General features: G+C 33.5%; 1 protein-coding gene and 1 pseudogene across 1 annotated transcript in view; both read right to left on the bottom strand.

The window, feature by feature from the left end:
• LOC145259792 (spatacsin-like) overlaps nt 1-24,270 on the bottom strand; it is a 176,290-nt gene that overhangs the window by 75,747 nt on the left and 76,273 nt on the right. The window contains exons 23-32 of the mRNA XM_080117557.1: nt 23,481-23,629; nt 18,966-19,160; nt 16,804-16,914; nt 14,376-14,571; nt 12,247-12,461; nt 10,610-10,747; nt 7,575-7,760; nt 4,449-4,604; nt 2,213-2,329; nt 1,153-1,306 (exon numbers count right to left, since the gene is read on the bottom strand). Coding sequence (XP_079973683.1) covers nt 1,153-1,306; nt 2,213-2,329; nt 4,449-4,604; nt 7,575-7,760; nt 10,610-10,747; nt 12,247-12,461; nt 14,376-14,571; nt 16,804-16,914; nt 18,966-19,160; nt 23,481-23,629 — 1,617 coding nt within the window. The remainder of the gene's footprint in view (nt 1-1,152; nt 1,307-2,212; nt 2,330-4,448; nt 4,605-7,574; nt 7,761-10,609; nt 10,748-12,246; nt 12,462-14,375; nt 14,572-16,803; nt 16,915-18,965; nt 19,161-23,480; nt 23,630-24,270) is intronic.
• LOC145260105 (U2 spliceosomal RNA) lies at nt 22,575-22,701 on the bottom strand (annotated as a pseudogene).

Genomic DNA, 24,270 nt, shown 5'->3' on the forward strand with positions numbered 1-24,270 from the left:
GAGCCTAGCCAATAGAGTGGGATATATTAGATTTGAAGCTCTTTTAGACTAAGAAAGAGAGACTAGTAGTAAATGCTCCAGTCCAGATGTCGCAACAAATCTCCATGTATGGGTGAATTGTGGCTTTTTTTTTTTTTTGGTATTGCCTACTGTTTGAGCTATTGACAGCTATTGACAGATAAACAAAAAAGATTTAAAATTTTAGCACTTCAAGCTATGAATGAAGTTGCGCATGTGCAAATCGAAATATGTCATCAAGTTGGAATGAGCATTTTCGCATTTCAGCTTGCCGACATTTCTGTACGCGTTATTCATCCATCCAAACAAAGATTTTACTCGTCATAAACCATCCTTGGCGTATGATTACTATTTCTTGTTAATTTCAGTGTTATGCGACAAACAGTTTAAGAGTTTATTGGTAAAATATTTATGAATACACACATACATAATATCTACTGTTTTATTCATATAGATTTACTAGCAGACTGCCTGGCATTGCTCGGTCGTAAAATATGCATAAATATTATATTTTAATTCATACAGAAACTGAAATGTATATGCGAGTTTAATAATTTTTTTCTAAACAATTCACTTGTAAGTAAAAAAAACAAAAAATACTCTAGTTGAGATCGAAACCAAAACCTAAAGACAATGAGTCAAGTACGATAACCATTAGGCCAGCTTGATATGATCTTTAAAAAATGTTTTCAAACCTACTTATTCTTTACATAAGTAATCTGTAATGGGAATAATTAATGCATGTGCATCTGTGAAACAGTTGACAAACAGATAAAAAACAATGACCCTCACATACCAATTATTTAATTTTTACCCCTTAGCAGCCCTTTTTCTGGATGAAAACTGATTAAAAAGTTTTCCACATGTCTGAATATCCTATATACCAAATTTCAAGGCTGTAAATCAAAAATTCGTTGAGTATATAGGTTGAGAATTGTACACACACACACACACACATTCTCACTTTTATAGATATATAGATTGAAAAACTGATTCAATAATTTTATTTACATGCCTTCCTAGCCTCCAGATATTTTGTATGGATTTCCATCATCGGATAAATTGTAAAACATGTTCGTATAATTTTTGTTTTAGATCTTCGAAAGGATAAAAGTTAGAAATAATTGTCTTTACCCGTGGATAATCGGAATAAGGAAACTCCATTGCTGAGTTGGCGGGAGAAACCAGTTGTGTTCATATTGATGTCTGCAGATTGACTCAGTAATTGTTTTACTTCTGGAACAATCTCGTCGACAGAAATGGATCCAATGCTCAGTCGGATGCAAGTCTGTGAGAAAGAGAAAAAAATGAGTGTCGAAAATTACGGAGAGGAAAAGAAACTTGATGGGTGCAAATTTATTTTGTTTCATGCAAAACAAATCTGAACTGTAAGACAAATGTACTAAGTCGTCTACTGGTGAGTGGCGTTTGTATAATCTATAAAAGCCATGACATTTTATGTATGGAATGAAGGAGAAGAGGAGGAGAGAATGGAGGAGAAGAGGAGGAGGGAATGCAGGAGGAGGAGAGGAGGAGGGAATGGAGGAAAAGAGGAGGAGGGAATGGAGGAAAAGAGGAGGAGGGAATGGAGGAGAAGAGGAGGGAATGGAGGAGGGAATGGAGGAGGAGGGAATGGAGGAGGAGGGAATGGAGGAGGAGAGGAGGAGGAGAGAATGGAGGAGGAGAGAATGGAGGAGGAGAGGAGGAGGGAATGGAGGAGGAGAGGAGGAGGGAATGGAGGAGGAGAGGAGGAGGAAATGGAGGAGGAGGAAATGGAGGAGGAGGAGAGGAGGAGGGAATGGAGGAGGAGAGGAGGAGGGAATGGAGGAGGAGAGGAGGAGGGAATGGAGGAGGAGAGGAGGAGGGAATGGAGGAGGAGAGGAGGAGGGAATGAAGGAGGAGAGGAGGAGGAGAGGAGGAGGGAATGGAGGAGGAGAGGAGGAGGGAATGGAGGAGGGAATGGAGGAGGAGAGGAGGAGGGAATGGAGGCGGAAAGGAGAAGAGGGAATGGAGGAGAAGAGGGAATGGAGGAGAAGAGGGAATGGAGGAGAAGAGGGAATGGAGGAGAAGAGGAGGAGAGAATGAAAGAGGAGGTGGGGGAAAATGAAAAAGAAAGGAGTAGAAGAGGTATGAAGAAGAGGGCGAAGGGAATAAAAAAGAGGAAGAGGAGAAAATGAGAAAAAGTAATACAAACCAGAATAATGGCAAGGTCTTGGCTGTAAAAACAAAACTCAGCAGCAATTCGACAACAATCAGAAAGACGAGCTTCGTCTAACAATTCTCCAATAAGAAGACTCAGTGCACGCTGCTCCTGTTAATAAAAAAATGAATAAATTTTATGTCCATATTATTTGTTTATTGATCATCGTATTAAAAACATTTATATTTATTTGCATAATTTATGATACGTTCCATGTATAGCTTTCATAGCTTTCAATATGCCAAATGTATGTATGGTCTGAATAAAATAAATACGTATTAGATACGTTTGAAGCCAAAACAATGCATTATTACAAAATAAACAGACATTTATTTTGTTTGAAATTTATATTCAAATTTATAAATATGTTTCGAAGATATACTTCATCTTCAGTATGTCTTTTTTTTTTCTTTCTTTTTTTGCCATGTTGTTGTTGGAGCATATAATCAGTAGAAATCCGTTTGTTGTTTTTACAGTAGTCTTTTCAAATGTCGGAACGGTGCGTTGGTCATGTGGAATTCAAAATTGTTAAAAGTCATAGAAACCACCCTCCTTTCCTACTACTAACCCTCAGTACGGGTGGCAATACAAAAAATATAGCAATTACATGTGATTTTATGATTTTGCTGATCGGCCTTAAAATTAATGGTAAAAATTACTTGACTGCTTAAAAAGTTATAACGTACTGAAATGGGATCAGTTTACATTACATTTATATGCACAACTGAACCCCCATTCTAAATTCTGAAATAACGTTTCAGTGTGTTCACACACAATCGTCTAAAAAAGTAGAATCTTATGTTTATGGTAGTTTAAATATAAATGAAAGTTTTTTTTTTTAAAGTTAAAAGTTTTAATAAACTTGTGAAATTTTCATCTATGTTTTCACTTTTACCAAAACCAAACAAAATATAAGGAAACATGAAATATTTCAAAGGATGTGGTGATCATACAAAACCAGCAGCAGAAAAAAAATTCCAAGCATGTTAAATCTTTGATATTAAAGTTGAAAGTCTCTAATAGACGCCATATGGCCATTTATCAAATAGGTGCGAAAAGCTTTTGAAAATCTGTGATATTGAGTAGGCAAGTGAACTCTAGAATATTTACTTTGCTTACAATAAAAACTAATAAAAACAAATTAAATTAGGTTTGGAGAGTCTGATGATTTCCTTGTGTCCAAAAAGGTGCCATAAAACTTTAATTATTTCAGAAGCTGATAACAAACATCCCAATGTACACATGGCGCCAACAAAATTTACATTTAATAGATAAATAAAACACTAGATGTATGTGTGTGTGTCTGTGTTAAAATATTTAACTGATAAACTCTTAAATCACTGGTCACATAACACTGAAATTAACAGGAAATAGTAATCATACACCAACGAGTAAAATCTTTATTTGAATGGATGAATAAGATTAGTAACACATACAAAGATACATATGAAATGCAAAATGTTCATTTCAACTTACCGACACATTTCTATTACTTTTGTGCATGTGCAAATTCATTCATAATTTGAATTGGTAAAATTTTAAATCTTTCTTATCTATCAATTAGTAAGGAACACAGTTGGAGCACTAAATGTTTTGGTTTTGATTCTAGATGATGGCACCCAAATCATTTGTAAAAAATTTTTTTTGAAATCAATAATATATATATATATATATATATATATATATATATATATATATATAAAATATTCAATAGAAAATTGGCCTTGTGATAATACAGAATCTGCACAAATTAAAATATTTAAGCGTATTTTGTGACTGGGCAAGTCCAGGCGACCCCTCTCTCCCCTGCTAATTTACAATATTTTCTTACTGTGATGGGTACATACATCATATAGATTTTTCTTTATTTTTTTAATATGGGGGAACTTTTTTAATATGGGGGAATTTTTTTAATATGGGGAAACTTTTTTAATATGGAGGAATTTTTTTAATATGGAGGAATTTTTTTAATATGGGGGAATTTTTTTAATATGGGGGAACTTTTTTAATATGGGGGAACTTTTTTAATATGGAGGAATTTTTTTAATATGGGGGAATTTTGGATGAAGACAAAAATAAATGAATAAATGCTCACACACACAAAAAAAAGAAGAAAAAAGAAAAAAAAACACTCAAGATGAAATGGTCACGTTACGTTCTTCAGGTCAAAGTCATGACGAGAAAGTATATAAAATCAACAAAAGAAAAGAAAGGAAAAAATGATACTTACGCTGTCAGAAAACTCGCTGGGTTTTTGGGAGATGTTCGGCATTTTCCCGTGTTGTAGAAGTTCCGTCTTGAGAGCAGATGTCTTTAAATGACTTGGTGGTGTTTCTGCTAGACCAACAAACATTTCATCGATAGGCGCCACCAATGAAGGGATTCTCTGAAAATGAATAAAATTGATAACAAACATTAATCGCTCCAGGAGATATCCAATGTTATAATCAGGAATTATTGAACCAACAGAAATTACAACACACAAGCACATGTGAAAAAGTTTAGCCTCAATTAATTTCTACCATTTATCCAATTTATGATCAAATCTCCAGCAATTTCATGTCAGCATGTTTCAGTAGGTTATGTTCGTAGTCAGAAGATACCGAAGTGATTATCCAATCAGTTGTCAAAAGATAAATTTGAATGAAAGTGTGAAATTTATTAAAAAAAAAAAAAAAAAAAAATTTTTTAACTGAAAATAGCTTTCAACATGATATGACCTTACCTTTTCCCCATGTTAAACTTGGCTTTCTACTTAGGAAGCCATTCTTAACATAGTGAAAGAAGGTGTTGCATTTTGAATCAAGCATCTAATGGTCTTCGCTTTGGGATATTCCAGCTGCTTGTGTAATCTGCCAGACACGAAGTTGCCAGAGATTATGTCATAAACTGGATCAGTACCCAATTTTTTATGAGCAAAAAAAAAAAAAAAATAAACTTTGATTTTTTTTTATAACTAAACTTTACTGACTTAAATTTGTTTTTAATATTTTATGCCTATAACTCCATTGCTGGCTTAATATTAGACTGGGCTAATATTTTGGAGTGTTGGAAAAAAAGTATTTAGGCCATCCATAATTATAAAGGTCTGATATTCGTAACCTAAATGTAGATTCCATGAACAAAGCTTCTTTCTTAGAACTGCACGCCTGTGGAACTGTCTTCCGTTTTCCTGCTTTCCAGCTGACTACAATATAGTTGTCTTCAAGTCTAACATAAACAAGTTTTTGATGAGCCGTTCCATATAAGTTAACAAATTTACCGAATTTCCATTACTAATGATTACTTTATTGTCCAATTGTCTACTGTACACTCTTTAACCCTTATCCTTGAGTCGCCTCTTGGCCTTGATAAGTGATGATGCCTTTGTAAAAATATATATATATATTTTCTAAAAAACTTCATAATGATCGGTTAATTAGTTTCAATGAGTACTGACCATTTATATATATATATAAACATAAATGGTCAGTACTCATTGAAACTAATTAACCGATCATTATGAAGTTTTTTTTTAGAAAACATCTACTAGGCATAAATGTGGATGATGTGGACTATATTTAGTTTTAGCTAAGTGAGGCTGCAAGTCATTCATGAAAATTCAGTGCACTCTAATCTTTGTGAAATTTTAATGATGCATATTATACATCGATTAATAAATATTTTTAAAGGTTTTTTGAGGGCATAATATGCTTACAACATTCCATCTGAAAATTCAAATATTTCAGATTTGCATTAATTTTGATCTATCGTCATTGAATGTCGAATAAACAAAATTCCTTCTTAAGACCTGTTAAGCTGAAGTCCCAATTCTAAAACATTTCCTAGAATCAAAATTATGAAATGCTTACACAAAATTATTTTCTCCATATCAACTCAATACAGTATTTAGTGACTTTACCCGTTAGCCAAGGACTCTGGTTTCAGACGCGAATGCCAAATTGTCTCGGTAAGATGCACTAATACATTGGTACTACCTATTGTTAATTTTCATATCTGTTGATGTTGCGGATGCCCTGGAAAAACTCTGCAGATCTTGCTGATATAAATGGTCAGTACCAGATGGGTGACAATCTGAGAATACTAGATGCTGTATATACATTCAGGTAAGCGGGTATGAACAATACCCCAGGGAAATGAATGACCCTGCCTTGCACAGTTCCAGGTTACCCTTGAGAAAGCATTTGTTAACTTCTCCCTGATGTTCTGGAGGGTTACCATATAAAGGTAGGATGGAGTTCCTCAGCTGTGAAGGCAATGCATCTAGGAAAGGGAGGTTGTGCTGAAACACTAACCTGAATAGACGGATGTTTTTATTGATTTAAACAACAGTGAGACATTTTAATGCTAATATAAGAGAGATAAATGAAAAAAAAAAAAGCGTTTGTATTTAGTCATTTAGATCAAAGTATCTGCCTTTTTGAGTACACACTGAAACTAATTAACCAATTATTATGAATCTTTAGAAGAGATCTATTAGACATGTAACAGAGTGCAGACACACATATAGAAATGCATGTAAAATGATGTCACTGGTAAAGAAAAAAAAAACGTGAATAATGTTAGAGATCAAGTTAGAGATGTGGAGAACGTTTGAGATCATGTAGATATAACAATGAGGAAATAAATGTTGTTACAAAGAAAAAGCGAGTTGGATTTCTTTTCTATTCACTTTGCGATGCAGATTGCATACAATGTATCAGACAAGATGATGAGTGTGGGTGATGTGTATCATATTTAGTTTAATTTCGTTTTAGGTAAAAGTGAGGCTGCAAGTCATTCACGAAAATGAAGTTTTTGTGAAATTTTAACAATAGATATTATACATAGATTTAAAAATTATAAAATTATTTTGGAGGTCTTTAGAGGGCATAATATGATCATAGCATTTCATTCGAAAATTTAAATATTTCAGATTTGCATTAATTTTGATCCATAGTCATTAGACTCCAATGTAACAAAATTTCCTGAATTTCAATTCCTTCTTAAGACCTCTTAAGCTTAAGTATGAAATCTAAGACATTTCCTAGCATCAAAATCATGTTATGGACATGGATCAAAGCTAGGAGAAGATTCTAGACATACGGTTTATTCATAAGAGTACATAAAAGTGATACAAAATTATTCCATTTGTGAGTTTTTAAATAAATTGAAACCAACAAAAAATAAAGGCTGAGACTTTTGATAAAGTGAAACTTCTCAACTTTTATCTTTTTTCCTTTTCTTTTTCGCTTTTACTGGTATTAACTTTAGGAGGGATGACACTGCCATAATGTTGCTGACGAGTTTTTAAAGTAAACCGTGGTAAGGATGTGTAGAGCGTGGTTAGCACTTTAAACTTGTCCTTGTGCCTTACCTCAATCTTTGGTACCCTCGCCATAATGCGACAGTACCACATCTTGTGGCTGAGTTCATTGACTGTATTTGCATAAAGATTTCCAGAGGGATCTGGAGCGTCAAGTAGGCTCGTCACGCACAACTCATACATGATGGCCTGTTCGTTCATATTACTGCTGCCATTTTGACAATTTTTGATTGCAGTCTAAAAGACAAAAGAAAATATTATTAAAAGACAAAAGAAAATATTAAAAGATAAAAGAAAATATTATTAAAAGACAAAAGAAAATATTATTAAAAGACAAAAGAAAATATTATTAAAAGACAAAAGAAAATATTATTAAAAGACAAACGAAAATATTATTAAAAGACAAAAGGTTACGTAAAAGGATCCCCACCAACACACTTTGCCTTCAGGTGCAAGATCAGAGGAAGAGAAAGGATAAAAAAGAGCAGAGGAAAAAAACATGAGAGACTTTTAAGCATGTGTTGACATGGCAGAGTATTTTTTTTTTAATCATGTAGTGGTATGACAGGAACTTTTTTAAGCAAGATGCAAGACACGTTTATCCTCCAAACTTTTAACAAGATTTTTCAGGCGTCCATTGTGACATAATCCTTAAATTGGATTATGTATTTAAATGAAAATTTAAAGATTTAATTTTAGGCAGACGAGAAATGTATCTTTTTTTTTGTTGTTTTTATATTTTGTTGCCGAGGCCAAATGAACATGGAAGAAAGAGAGAGAGAGAAGGAGAGGCTAAACCTATAAAGAGAGAAAGAGAGAGTATAGAAGAAAGCTACTAACGCCTGAAAGTATCCTACACCTCTATAAGGCCACCATTCACCCATGTATGGAGTATTTTTGTCACATTTGGGCTGGTGCATTTGCCACTAGTCTCTCGCTCCTAGACAAGGTTCAAAAGAGAGTCACCAATCTGATAGGCCCTGAACTGTCAGCTAAACTTCAGCCTCTGTCCCATCAACAAAATGTTGCATCCCTCTGCCTGTTCTACAAGTACTTTAACGGAGAATGCTCTGACGAACTGCAAGCACTTGTGCCCCTACAACGTAAATACCCCTGACAAACCTGACAAGCAGCTAAATCCCACTCCTTCACAGTAGAGATTCCTAAATGCAAGAGAGCCTTCTACTCCAGAAGTTTCTTCCCCAGAACAGCTAGACTTTAGAATTCCTTTCCGGGTCCTGCTTCCCCGACTGCACTGACATGCAGAAGTTCAAGTGCAACGTGAACCGACATCTTGCTGCCCAACTTCCTACACAGTACCCCTGATGCTTATATCCCCGATAGTAGTCCCCTACAACAAAGTGGCAATGTGCCTTGTTTGGGGTGAAAATGTAATTAAAAAAAAAAGAAATCTTAGCTAACACATGTATGCACATATGTAGCCAATAATGTTTGTATAAATAAAGAAAATTATATCTATACTCCTATAAATTCGTTTTTCTTTTGTGTGTATTGATATTCATATTAAAAACCCTCTTTTCTATTTATTTAAAAAGAAAATACAATTTTCTTATATATGGCTTGTGGAATTGCATTCTCTAGCAAAATATCTAGCTAATTTGCATATTCTTTTAAGCATTCATTTTAATTAATTCCCTATTAGTTGCTTCGGTTTTCTTATGGAATCATCATCTTTAGTTAACTATTACGTACGGTTATATCAATGCAGATATTCTACATGATTTATACTTGCGTAATATTTGCGTAAAATGTTTATAATAAACACAAAATTGTTTCCATATATATTTATGTATACGTATATATTTTTGTTTACCAAATTTTGCCTACCAAACTCCTAGAGTTTTTGGTCTACAGACATGAAACTTCATATATAAGGTATTTGAATCCATGCAAAACTTTATATTTGGGTTTTAGCCCGGAAAACTTGGTGCAAAAGTGTGAAAATTAAAAAGAATGCAATTTGCCAGGCGAAGGTTGAACGCCGGCATTACGAATGCATAACGTAGTAGCTATTGGTTCATGTTTTAATTTTTAGCCTTGCAGTAAACATGTTTTCATAGCCTAGTTGTTGACGGCAGGGGCAAAGTAAATCGTGAGCTGAACCTTTTGGTGTCGATTCTCGGCGGTGGCGTATGAGTCTTTTTTTTAATACTTTTTAAATCATTACTATATATTGCATCCAATCTATCTATATATCTATGAAAGCGAAAATGTCTGTCTGTCTTTTCTCTATAGTAGTAAGTTGGTTGGTTGTTTTGTTTTACGGCATATAAACCCTTTTCAGGTTATTTAATGCTGAATCTGGTGATTTTGAAAATCGATTTTTTAATATAGTATATTTGTTTTTTAAGTCGTATTATATTTAACCCATAGTTGGGACCCTAATAGGTACTACCACTCCGGGTCAGAGTGGATCTGGGAGCAATGGCAATTAAAGGGTGGCTCCAAAACTCCCTAAGGCCTGCAAGCTGGGGCCTCACCATCGGATATAGTTTAAGGTCATATCCAGGACCTCTATAGTAGTAAAGGAATAATATTAGACAGAAAGGCATTACTTTACATATTCACACTTTTTAATATATACATATGCACATAACCTTATGAACAGTACATAGGGGCCGAGCAAAGCCTGTTGGAACTGCTAGTTAATATATATATATATATATTAAGATTATGACATTAAGAACGTTTTGAAGTTAAAATCAATACCAGGTGCTGTATGTGCTTTTTCCCTATCTTGGCATTGTTTCCAGTCGTCCTGGGCTTCTTGCCACTGGAATCAGGAGAGAAGTAGTTAGGGATTATGCAAGCTTTGCTTCACATTCAACATGGACCATCCATATATTCATACTATAACACAGTATAGGAAGTTCTTTGATTCCCATCATCCGGTTCACAATTTTCAAGAAAAGTAGCTGTTGCTAATTCATTTGATATCTCAGAGTGCCACCTTCACAACCAAAATGGAAAGATTATATCTCAATTACAATCAACAGGATTCACTCTTAATCTCTTGTACAACAACCAAAAAAATAAAAAATAAATAAATAAAAAAAGAAACAAACCAGATAAAACTGAACAATTTTCATGGGTGACACTCCATGTTTGGTGAATTTGTTGAGGCATTCCTTCCAGAAATTGATCCGAACCAATTCAGAAAGCCAGGCACGACTTTTCTCAAGTTCTTCTTTTTCATTTACAACCTAAAAAAAAAATCAAGCTAGTTTTTCAATCTCTTAGTTCAAACTGTAGTCACTCAATGCAATAAAAAATTTTCATAAAATAATTCGGATTCAAATTAAAATCTAAAAGCCAAGATTTATTTCAAATATCTAATCAAGCCCTCCCCCCCACTCCCTCTACTCCTCTCCCGGGAAACATACCTGATAGTTTTTTCTCTTGGTTGACAATGGTAATGCTATCCTCTGAGTTCTTCAGATCTAAGCCAGTCTTTAAGCCTCATATCATTCTCATATGATTTCACTCTGCTGGTTAGTAATTGCAAAAGTTCCCTGAACTTAGATTACACATCCAATGTACCATCGTCAACCCTCACTGGCCAGATTTCATTTCTACACATGATCACACTGCATACACATGCCTGGTAGACGCTTCCCTTGGTTGCCAGTGGTAATGCTCTGCTAGTTAGTAATTGTTGGTTAATTAATTAGTTTATTATCAGCCTTTGATGGTTAATTATGAATTAAATAAAAAGCATACCTTATTTGTTTCATATAATATTCATATTAGAAGTCATATCATCGCTTGACAAAGAGATAAATCAATTACATAGTAATCTATCTCTGGTCAGGTCTTAATTTATCTTTCAGGTAAATTTTTATCACTTGCTACTTTAAATGGTCTACATCTGATTTAATAACTCAGCCATTATTTAAATGTGGCCATTCCATCAGAGTCTACTCTCTTGAAACATATTTCTCAGGCTGTCAAAATTCAATCTCCCTCTAAGATCATAAGATATAAATCTGTCTTTAAGATACATTGCATACTCATTATATGAGTCTCATACCATTTCTCACCATGCAACACATGTCCTCAAACCTCATTGGAAAAATTTCAGTTCCATGCATCATATTGCATATGACTGATAGATTCTTCCCTTGGTTGACAATGGTAACTCTCTACTAATTAGTAATGACAAAAGTTCCCTAAACTTACTCCCAACAATTCCTAATTCTTGCAATCACACTAGCACCAGCTCCACCTTGTGCTCCGCTTTCATTCATTTCCATTGTTTTACACTTCTCTCAACCTATAAGTATTTCCATCGCACCTTTTGTGTACCCAATGTAGAGGAAGTGACAGTTTTAGAGTCATTTCCATTTCAAAACAAGGTGCTATCAATAGAAACATGCCTAGTAGAAAAATTTAATAGAGACTGACGAATTTGTTTTGTTGGTTGTTTTTGTTTTACGGCATATCAACCTTTTTCAGGTTATTTAATGCCGAATCTAGTTATTTTGAGGAACGATTTTTAATGGAGTATATTTTTTTTTTTACGTCAGATTCTATTTAACCCATAGTTGGGACCCTAACAGGTACTACCACTCCGGGTCAGAGTGGACCTGGGAGCAATGGCAATTAAAGGGTGGCTCCACACTCCCCAAAGCCCGCAAGGTGGAGCCTCACCATCGGATATAGTTTAAGGTCATATCCAGGATCGAATTTGTTTTGTGCTCACCTCCTTCATGGTGACGTCTTCGTGATTGATTTTCGTAAATTCACACAGCATGCGGGCATCGTCGTAGAGCTTTTTGTTGACAATATTTACAATGAGAGGTTCAAGCTGTGCTGTGAGAGCTTTCTGGTCGCTGACCAGGAACAGATGGAAAGAAATGGACAACTGATTTTCATGAAGAATTTGAGCCACTTTTAACAATTGGCTATAATTTAAACCTACAAGGACAAAAAACAAAAGCATATAATGCATTTTAAAAACATCAACATTAAAAGCAGTGCGACCTGTGGAAATTCCATGGACAAGGAAAACAGGTTTTAATATTAGATGTTGGAGCTATAATTTAAACCTACAACAACAAAAAACATAAAATAATACGTAAAAGAGATTTAGAAGGCTGTCACAATGCGAGGAATGAATTATAGTCACTGTTGGTAAGAGGAGACGAGAACAAGTGGCGATTTACAAATCAATAAGTACATATATATATATATATATATATATTGTATATATATATATTTATTCAGTTGTATGGTAAAATGTCTTACTTGTAATTCATGCGACGTATTCCATTATTAATTTCGGAAAAATTTTCCCTTTTCAAGATGGCAGTTTCAATCCTACCCCAAACAGGCCAGAGGATTAGTTGGCGAAAATTAGTAGCATTAAATGTTACCATCTAATTATGGCCCCATGTTACTACAGATTGAAAGTTATTTTCTAGAGTTTCCGCCATTGATTTGGATATGTGTACGTTCGTTTTTGCCTCATGTCTATTATAGAGCATCATGTCATCAGCAAACATACCCATCTCAGATACAATTTTATCCAGGAGATCATTTATGAACATGAGGAATAAAAAACACCCGTCTAGCTGAAACCACTGTCATTAATTTTTCCCACTCTTTATCTGTGCCTAAATCAAAGCGTAGATTCCATGAGCAAAGCTTCCTTCTTAGAAGTGCACGCCTGTGGAACTCTCTTCCGTTTGCCTGTTCCCACCTGACTACACCTTGGATGTCTTCAAGTCTAACATAAACAAATTCCTGATGAACTGCCCCCTTAAGTAAGACACTTTATCAAATCTCCAATACTAACGATTACTACGATACTATCCCATTGTTTACTGTACACGCAATAACCCTTATCCCCGAATGGCTTCCGGGCCTTGATAAGTGGTGATCTCCATGTAAAAAAAAAAAAAATAAAAAAAAAATAAAAAAAATAATAAAGGTCCAGGGATCAACCCCCAAGTCACACCTGCATTAATATTAATGTTGTTTAGATATGTGGCCATCGAGGAAAACCTGGATTTTTCTCTTGTCCAGATCTGCTTATGTTCAGTCCAGAAATGCTTGATAATTGAATTTTCATGAGAAGCCTGTCACGCCAGATCTTGTCAAAGGTTTTGGATACATCAAAAGGTTAAAGTCCTGGCTTCTCCTGCCTTATCCAATAGATGGTATATGCATTCAGAGATGAACATTAAAATATTTTCCATAGAACGGGCTTGCCTAAATCCATACTGTTAGTCAGAAAGAAGCCTAGCATTTACAAGATGGTGGATTAGTGTTAGATTCATTCAAGACGCAGAGATTTTAGCGAAAACAGGGAAGAGACTAATGAGGTGATAATGGAGTGGGCAAGTTCTATTTGCCATAATTTTTTAATATTGTTACAATGGAGGTAATTTTTCAGCTATCAGGGAAGCAAGACTTGGCTAGGCATTTGTGAAGCGTTTAGAGAGGACAGGGTCCAGCTCAGAATAAGTAGATTTTTTTAAACTAAGAAAATCAAATTTTATAAGGAAGAGAGGATGGGGTGTCTTGCTCCTGAAAAGGTAGAATCGTTGGTTACCTCCCCTTTAACAACCTCTCCAGAAATAGAAATCAAAATTAGCTTTGTAATGACTACCGTTAACTATTAATTGCTAAAAATTGTTTTCAAAAAAGGATTTCCTTAGTAAAAAAAGAAAAACTACTTGATTTTTGGAATATGTTTTTGATTCATCATGGGTATGTACACCATAAAGATTTTTTCTGTATTTTTTGTCTTTTAAATAGGTTGAATTATGGACAACCAATGTTTTTATTTCTAAGTAAAACATTTTCTGCAAAAGACGCTATACATACCTGGCATTTGTGTGAACACAGATGTAATGTTGCATTGATGTAGGTATTTGAGAAGTTGCAAGATGTCGTAAATGTTTGTCAGGCTGGCCAGCAGGTGGCGCACTAAGCACTGACATGTGTGCTCTTGCCAATGAAGATCTCCGACTAGACAGAAGTTTGGTGGCATCTGACTGATCGAAGCTCGTTCTCCCTTGGGCTACAAAATTGATGGAAGAAAAAAAAAAAAAATCAGTAATACAAGTGTTACATGGTTAAAAAAAAGAAAAGAAATGACAACAGAGTTAAGAGTAACAAAACAAATAACAACAAGGTGATTAATTTAAAAATACAAACTTTTTGCTTTATTCTAATTTATTCACAACGTGTGAAAACTTTATTTAGTTTTTGGAAGTAAAGAGAAGAGGGTATCCAAACAAACTAGAGAAAGAAAGAGGGTAGCTATTCAAGCTAGTTGCTTTTTGGCATACATTTGAATCGCATCTGTATCCAGCATAAGATCTCCCAACACCAAAGGACTGTTGGAGAAACACAAAGGCAAATCTAGCAGCCCCACCTTGACGACCGACTGACCTCTGCTATATCTAAGTATCAAGACATCATCGTCATAGACATTAAAACAGTTCTTCACCTATAATCCAGACCTTGCTCTATGTGACTTTTGGTTATTCCCTAAACTGAAGGAAAATTTTAGAGGCTGTTGTTTTGAGACAACCGAAAAGATGAAAGAGGCTGTAACGAGGGTCATTGACACGCTCACATAAGAGGAGTCCCATGGGGCCTTCCATAAGTTGTTGGAATGGTACAACAGGTGCATTGCAGCCAGGGGAAATTACTTTCTTTTTAGCACCACTGAACACACCTGCACTGAAAATATCATATACCAAAAATCACGTAAATTGATCCAGTAGTTTTATTTTGATAAAGAAAATCATTTTTAAGTAAATACTGGGAATTCATAATATAAGTCTAAAAAGTTTGAATTATTGCTGAGTTATCTCGTATTTTTTAGATTTTTTCAAAATGGTGGACAAAACAGTCACCACTTTGACTTTCATATAATTTGATTTCTTTTTTTTTTTTAAAATAAAACTACTTGATCAATTTACATGATTTTTGGAATATGATATTTTCGTTATGTCATATATATATATATATATATATATATATATATATATATATATATATATATACATACACACATACATACATCATACAGATTTTTCTTTATTTTTGTTTTTTAATATACAGGAAATTCTGGACGAGAATCTTTATTTGTTTGCACAACTTTCTAAACTGAAAAACAAATTTTATTGCAAAGAAGACAAACTGTTATATTATTCAAATTATAAAATATAAGTTATTCCCTTTGCTGATTTAAATTTTCTGGTTATAATGGAAAAATGTTTCCATATTACCAATTGTCAGGACTACACATTTTTAAAAATAAACTGTAGGAAAGTACATTATTATATTGCCAATAACATGGAATAACAATAACAAATGAAAATTGGCTAGTTAGAATCAAATTTTGAAATGCTATTTTAAAATTTCACAAGATCTCGTCCTTGGCACAGGTTCAAATCCTGTGTAGGTTGTATTTTTCTCTTCCTCTATGTTCTAGTAGGACTACCTGGTGTTGCCCGGAGCCATATAAACTAAATAAAAGTTAAATAGTGTGTTTAACATTTTTATATTAAAACATCTTTCTTTTTTTCCCATTTTACCGTCCTTCTTCTCAATTCTCTCTCTATCCTTCACTCAACCCATTTCTTGTTTTAGTGTGATAAAAAAAAAAAATAAAAAATAAAAAAAAAATTAATAATGGTGTAATTCATCTATGGGAGCTATCCCTTTAAAATTTAATACTAAATAAAACAAAATTACATTCCCGGTCTTGGGTAATTCTGTTCCTCTTTATGAATAGAGTAATTATGTTGATAATGAAAATAGTCCAAAGAGATTAAAAACAGTGTTGTCTATAATAAATGTGGATCAATTAGGTTTCAAAGACCCCCAGAAAATTCACAATTGACGAGTTGTTTTATTTTCCATTACATTCTCAACTTTTATTATAAGGAAAGATTTGTTTTAAGAAAAACAGGGAGCGTACTAAATATTTATTTTTTGGTGCATTTTTTTTTTGTTTTTGTTTTTTACAAAATGTTTTAATAATAATAACAAAAAAAAAAAAATCGTTGTCCTTATTTGTCAAAACTGAAAATTCTATTCCATTTATTTATAGTGTGATCAGCTCCATTGGAAGAACCCCAAAGTCATTTTCATTTTGCTTATTTTTTGCAGTCCTTGAAACCTAATTGATCTAGAAATGTATACATAATACACAAACAAAAAGTGAACACTACCCATCATACAAATAGGCTTTTATGATTCCTACGTGCAAAAGAGATTAAACAAATAGAATTCTTACCTTACAAAGAAGGGAATGCTTAAACTGATCCAGAAGGCCATGGCATTCAGAATAATTATGTTTTTCAATACAGCAGGACAGGAACTTGAGAAAAAATGCCAATGGAGTATCCTGAAAATTATTTTTTAAGGGAGACAAATATTTTATATAAGCAGTAAGTGGATGCTTGCATTATTTACTGGTATTCAAGGCAGCTTGCAACATTTCATTAAGATAAATAGTTTTTAGAAATCAAATAATTCTACTTATAAAGAAATAAATAGGTTAATATTTATTTAAAACAAATATATATGTTTATCTGAGAGATGGCATAAATAGAGAAATGTACAAATTTTATTTCTTACTAACAACATAAACAGTCAATGTTGGGAAGGTGATTAATGAAAAATTGTTCCAGTTTAATGATGTTCCCAGCAAGAAAAAGTATGTTGTAATATACAGTAAAGCAAAAGTACATGATCCGGGGGGGGGGGGGGGGCTTTTAGAATGAAATATAGATATAGGAGGACAAAACCTATCAATAATGAACTATGAGAATAAGACTAACTTCTCTTCATTAAAGAATAAAAATTCCAAATAAAATAATTAATAATTTTCTTGTAATTAAATTCTGTTTGAATTTTTCTGAAAGATTAAATAGAATTCATAAAAAGTAGATATTCAAATATTTAAATCTATTTTTTAAATTTTTTTTGCCCCCTCCCCCCGTCTAAACCAGGCATATTGCCACTTGGAATCAATAGAGCTATTATTTGGGATTGTGTGTCTATTAGGAGACTGTGGGGAGTTGAGCAGCGAGATGTCTTTTCACAATGCATTTAAAAGGCAGCAAGTTAATACAGTCAGAGAAGCAGGAAATAGAGGAAATTTAAAAGTCTAGCGGTTCGAAAGAAAAAATTATTAGCATAGAAAACTTTTTGGTATTTAGGGACATCAGCATTCAAGGGGTGGAATTTTGTTGATTGCTGGGATCGTCAGCAGTATGTACATCACGGGGGCATAAGTGCTACGAGTTGATCAGAACACATCTAATAATAAAATTGATAATCTTGCTTATTTACTTGCTGATTGAATGTGAATTTTATGTATTGATAAAGCATTGCTTTCTGATGATAAAAAATACTGTTCAAGCAATGCCTTTATAAGTATTATTCAAATTGCTCCATTGTAAGCACAAATGTTGCTGAACACTTATGTCACCCATATTTTTGGAAGACATGGAAAATATCCCAATTTCAGCTGATCATAAACTGAAGTTGTTGAAGATATCAGACGACATGCATTCATCATTTTGGATGCTTGTCGAAACTAAACGAAAAAAAATTCAAATTAAATAGAATTTTGTGTTTTGCTCCGCCATGTTTTAAATAAAGGGAGAGAATTCGAATTATCCTGATCAAAATCAGCCTTGTAATGGTTACAATTTACTATGAAAATTGCTAAAAATCATTAAAAGAAAAAAAAAAATGATTTTCTATATAAAAAAAGGTACTTGATTGATTGAAGTGATTTTTAGATTACGACAGTTTTGTTTGCTGAATACATAAAGATTTTTCTGTATTTTTCTGTATTTTTTTTGCCAAGGTTTAATTCTGGATTTGTTTTTCATTAAGATTATGAAGTCGTTTAAAATAAGATATGTCTCAGTATTATATTGTGCTGTACTCAGAAAAAATGTACTCAGAAAAAATGACAACACTTTGATTTATAAAATACCAATCAGCTTTATTGTGAATGTCTGTATGGTGGCACAGTGGGGAGAGGATGGATTGGTTGGGGTCAGGCTGACGGCTCATTTGGAATTTAGTCATTCTTACTGCTGGCCAAACAACTACCATTTCGTCTAAGTCTTCTTTTTTTTTTATTAGTTTGCTGTGATCTTCGTCAACAGTTGATTTTGGTTTATGAAAATATAAATCTGTTTTATTGTTTGTTTTTGGTGCAAGCAAAGGATGGATTAGTTTGGTTGCGTTTGCAAAAACAAACAACACCCATTCCGTTCAAGTAGTTTGCTCTGACATTTTTTGACGATTGATTTTGATTGCAACACTCAAGTTCAATAACCAGGATGATTTATTCCCATTGTTATTTGGGTACACAAGACCTTGCTATCCAACACCAGGATAGATAAAAAAAAAAATGAAAAAAAATTGTAAACGTACTGTTTGGAAAATGGCAAATCCTGTGGCAAGGCTTGATATCCAATTGTTATTGAGGAATATTTCCATTATTTCTCGGAGATGGTCCAGATTCCACTTGGTGATGATGTGGGAATGTTCATTCAAGAATTGCGTATGTCTTGACAAATCCATCACAGACAGAAACCAACCACACAAACAACTCAATATGTTGGCATCCTACACAAAAAAAACAAAAAAAAAACAAAAAAAAAAACAAAGGTAAGTGTTGTTGCAATCATTCTTGAAAATAATTTTTTCTCTTTGGGTAAAATATTCAAACTCTATCCTCTCTGATGTTATATGAATACATCCAGGTTCCTCCGTACAAAAATACGGTTGGCTGATACAAGCCATAAATATGGACTGGTATGGTAAACAGAGAGAGACATTGAAAGATACGTAACAGTATGAAGAGAGAAAGGAGAAAGAAGCAAGCAAACAAGCAGCCATGGTTAGCATGTGCTTGTTATAAGGAAACAGTGATGTATAAACAAAGAACCATTTAGATATGAGATGAAGGCAATTATGCAGATTTAAGTGCTGTTGGGTTGGTTGGTTGGTTTTGTTTTACGGCATATCAACCTTTTTCAGGTTATTTAATGCCGAATCTAGTTATTTTGAGGAACGATTTTTAATGGAGTATATTTGTTTTTTAAATCGGATTCTATTTAACCCATAGTTGGGACCCTAACAGGTACTACCACTCCGGGTCAGAGTGGACCTGGAAGCAATGGCAATTAAAGGGTGGCTCCACACTCCCCAAGGCCCGCAAGGTGGGGCCTCACCATCGGATATAATTTTAGGTCATATCCAGGACCGTAAGTGCTGTTGGGAGTCTGAAATGGTAGCATAAAAGACAACGGATATTTTTTTTCTCAAGAGACTTTTATTTATGGACGTCACGTCACTTTCATATTTTTTGTACAGGTGAAAAAAGAGGAAAAACTGCTGCTGCATTATGCTGAGAGCAAGCGTCTTTTTCATGAGTGAAAAGAGAAAAATAATCTGGCTTGAGTGCGTGTTCTTGTAACTCAAAATAATTTATGTGACTGAAATAGGAATCAAGTAGCAAAATACATCTTTCACTCATGCAAAGTATAAATATATCTTTCACTAATATGAGATTCTATTAAAGTTTTAGAGGGGTGTTCAGTTGTGGTCTTCACACATTTTTCATATACAAATTTTAGTTAATAATTTTCATTTGTATATAGTTATTTCTGGTGTGTAAACATGATTATACTGTATCTATATATATATATATCTATATATATATATATTAGATATATATAGAGAGAGATTTTAATGTAAGATTTTATATAATCATTTCCACAATTAGTCGATGCCACACCCCACATGAACCATATCAGTCACAGACCAAAAGACGAGAACTTTACCCTTCTGTCAGGTCTTTGATAGGACTTAAGTTTCGAATACCAAGTTCATATTTGTCCTACTGATGAACACAAAGTAGGGTGAAACTCGAATCTATGGTTTCTAGTCTGTGGCTTTCATGGTCTGTGTGGGCTGCAACATTGGCCAATTGTGGAAACAATTATATAGAATCTTACATTAAAAAATTCTCTCTCTCTCTCTCTCTATATATATATATATACATATATATATGCATATATATATATATTGTGACATATATAGTCAGCATCCCTCAATCTCAGCTTAAGTGTGACCTTTGCAACAGACTGTGTAAGAGCTGGGCTGGTCTGAAGAGCCACCTTCGTTCCCACAGAAAATAGGAATCACATCTCCACATGTATATATGTATGTGTGTATAAGTTGTATATATGTGTATATAAAAAAAAGAAAAAGATATTTCAAAAATACATGGAAATGAATGAGTAATGAACAATAAAGCAAGGGAAAGATGGTCTTCTTCTGTCAAGAAGTGACAATCACTATATATATATATATATATATATATATATATATATATATATATATAAGCTGAACGTTTGTGTGTGTGTCTGGTCACGAATAGGCTCCTATATGGTTGACTATTATAGAAAACTGATCACATATAATGATAGAAGATGTATCTTCTGTCAAGAAGTGACAATCACCATATATATATATATATATATAGTGGAGATGGTAATTAATAAAAACTGAAGAAAGTGCTCAATACTGTTGTAGAGCAAATATGCATTTTATTTTTTATTACCGTATCTTTCTGTTAAGTTACATTATTGTTTCGGCTACACGGCCGTTTTTTTTTTACCGTCTGTAGCATCCTCAGACTTTTACAGAAATAGCGAACATTTCTGTAAAAGTCTGAGGACGCTACAGACGGCCAAAAAAAAAAACGGCCGTGTAGCCGAAACAATAATGTAACTTAACAGAAAGATACAGTAATAAAAAATAAAACGTATATATATATATATATATATATATGTATGTATGTATGTATGTTAAATTACTGAAGTTAAGCAACATTGAGTCTGGTCAGTAACAGATGAGTGACCATTTGGGAATACCAGATGCTGTATGTAGGAGGACGTAGACACGTCCCTGCAAGAACTTCAAAAAATCTAACATTGCCATCTCCTCTGACAGGGATATACATATATTCAGCTGTCTCTTTATCATTGCCACTTATTGTCTCTCCCACCTGTTTACTTCCGGCAGTGTGCTACTCACAATAGACAATGTTGGTATAAAAACATAAAATAGAATACGAACCATTCTTATTTTATTACCTTCTTTTTGGGTGGGGGGGGGGGACAAACCTCTATTTTGAATTAAAGTTTCCAAACTTAACAATAATCAAAAAATTGCTATAAAAAACACACCGAAGATTCGAGAAAGATTATTTTGAAAAATTCATTAAAAGTTTTGCATTTTTAGGAAGTAACCTTTTTGCTGCCAGTTTTATCTATATACTAGCAAGCCGCCTGGTGTTGCCTGGTCATAAGATATGCACAAATATTTTAATTAATACACAAACTGAGACATGTGCATGTGAGTATCATGTTTTTCTCTAAACAGTTCATTTCTTGTAGGTAAAAAAAAATACTTGAGTTGAGATCAAAACCAAAAGACAGTACGATAACCATTAGACCAACTTGATACGATCATTTCAAAGCTACTTATTCTTAACATAAAGAAGCTGTCATGTTTTATGGCCATGTATGTGTATTTGTGAAACAGTTGACAGATAAAAATCTGATCATCCCACATACCAATTTTTCAATTTTGACTCCTTTGCTGCCCTTTTTTCCAGATGAAAACGGATTAAAAAGTTTTCCACATGTCTGAATGCCCTATATATCAAATTTCAAGTCAGTAGATAAACAAGGCTGATAGCCATTAGTTGCGTGCTCTCGTGTAATGAATGAATGCGTAAATGAATTGACATTAAATTCTTAAAAATAAACTAAAATGACCGAAAAATGGGCTGAAATGACTTAAACAAATAAAAAGTAAATAACTTAGAATGACTTTAATGAACTTAAGGATGAATTGAATGACCTTAAGAATGACTTGAATGCTTAAAAAATAACTGGAATCCTTCAAAAACAACTTGAATGATCTCTGGAGAATGACTTGAATGGCTTTGAGACTGACTGGTTGTAAAGTGGGTGATCATTTTACATTAAATTAATACAGAAAAGTGATCCCCCACTTTATATCACAATAAGTACAGCATGTAGTAAGACAGATACTACACTTTGATCTTGGCCAAAAGGCCAAGAAAAGCTATATTTATTTGCTCCCCCACTGAGCAAATTAGGCACAAGGCCAATTTTTAATGTGAGGAGTGAAGGGGAAATGGGGACCAACTCCCCAGGGAGTAGGGGAGCTGGATAGTGACAATTGGTATGAAGGGTTGCCCTTACATTGACCAAGGTCTTATATATGGGATTGCCCCCACATATGGTCTTTGCTTGCAGTATCTGCCGGAACAGATACTACACTTGGATCTTGGCCAAAAGGCAAAGAAAAGCTTAAAAAGCTAAGAACAGCATCTATTAACAACAGACCTTTGATCTAAACCAAAAAAGCCAATCACAAAAGTGTTAGGGACTGACTAAAAATTTGTTGAATATACAGGTTGAGAAATGACCTCGCCCACAACAGAAAATCAGAACAACATTGGTATCATTGGTTTCGAATCCAAACATAAGATCTATATTTGGTCATCTCTCTTCAGTTTCGGTTTATCTCTTTCTATATATAGCCGTCTCTTTATCACTTATTGTCTCCCTCACCTGTTTACTTCTGGCAGTGTGGTACACACGTTAAATAATGTAACAATATAGTAGCCACCTGCTTAGAGATGCATATAAATACGTATAAAATATCAAATATTCTTACTTTACACTCCTTTTTTTTGGACTACCTCACTCTTTGGGGATTAATGCCCTCTTTTTTTTTTTTTTTTTTTTTTTTTAAGACTTTCAAACTTAACAATAGTCTTAAAATTGTTATTAAAAAAGATTAAAAAATCCTATTTTGAAAAATTCATTAATTGGAAGTAACCTTTTGACATGCTGCCAGTTCCGCGAATAATGGATTGCGCAATGCAATTCCATGGGCCAGAAGAGATTTCCAAAAAGATTTGGTCGCCTGAGCAGAAAATATCACCCGGAAAACATCTTCAGCAGAAGAGCCAGCTTTCAATTCAAATTCTGTATATAAAACAAAAAAGGCAAAAATATTTTTTTAAAAAGTTAAAATTAAAGGTTGGCTTGTGTGAAAGTTTAACAAAAACGCAAGTATTCATTAAGTTTAAAGAATAATAATAGATTTGAAAATAAAATAAAATTAATTTCAGGTCCTTTTTGATTTCTGCAAAACTTGCATATTTGAAGTAAAATGGAACACATATCTGATGAGAGAAAATTTCCCGAAATATCATACAATACAAAACTTCTATCAGATGAAACCGATGCAAGTAAGAATATAACGCAATATTAAAAGTATATATATATATAAATAAACAAAAGGGGAATCTGCATAGCTAATACAACCTAACGGTTGTCTTTATTAAAATTATAAATACACGGACGAATAAATAAATAATATTGAATATTAACACAGGCCTTACATTATTACATTTAAATAACAGATTTTTTAAAACAAAATTCATTTCAGGCCCTTTTTAATTTCTGTGAAACTACTTGCGTTTACAAAAGCCCCCATATGCAAACACATATTTGAGGAAATTTTTATACAATATGGATTTCCATCTGACCATACTGACATACAAAATTGTGCAAAATTTCAAAATAATCCAAAGCATGGTTATTGAGAAAAGTGTGAACAAACA

The sequence above is a fragment of the Euprymna scolopes genome, chromosome 35, assembly GCF_053919585.1.
Source record: "Euprymna scolopes isolate OS-2025 chromosome 35, ASM5391958v1, whole genome shotgun sequence".
Classification (NCBI taxonomy): domain Eukaryota; kingdom Metazoa; phylum Mollusca; class Cephalopoda; order Sepiida; family Sepiolidae; genus Euprymna; species Euprymna scolopes.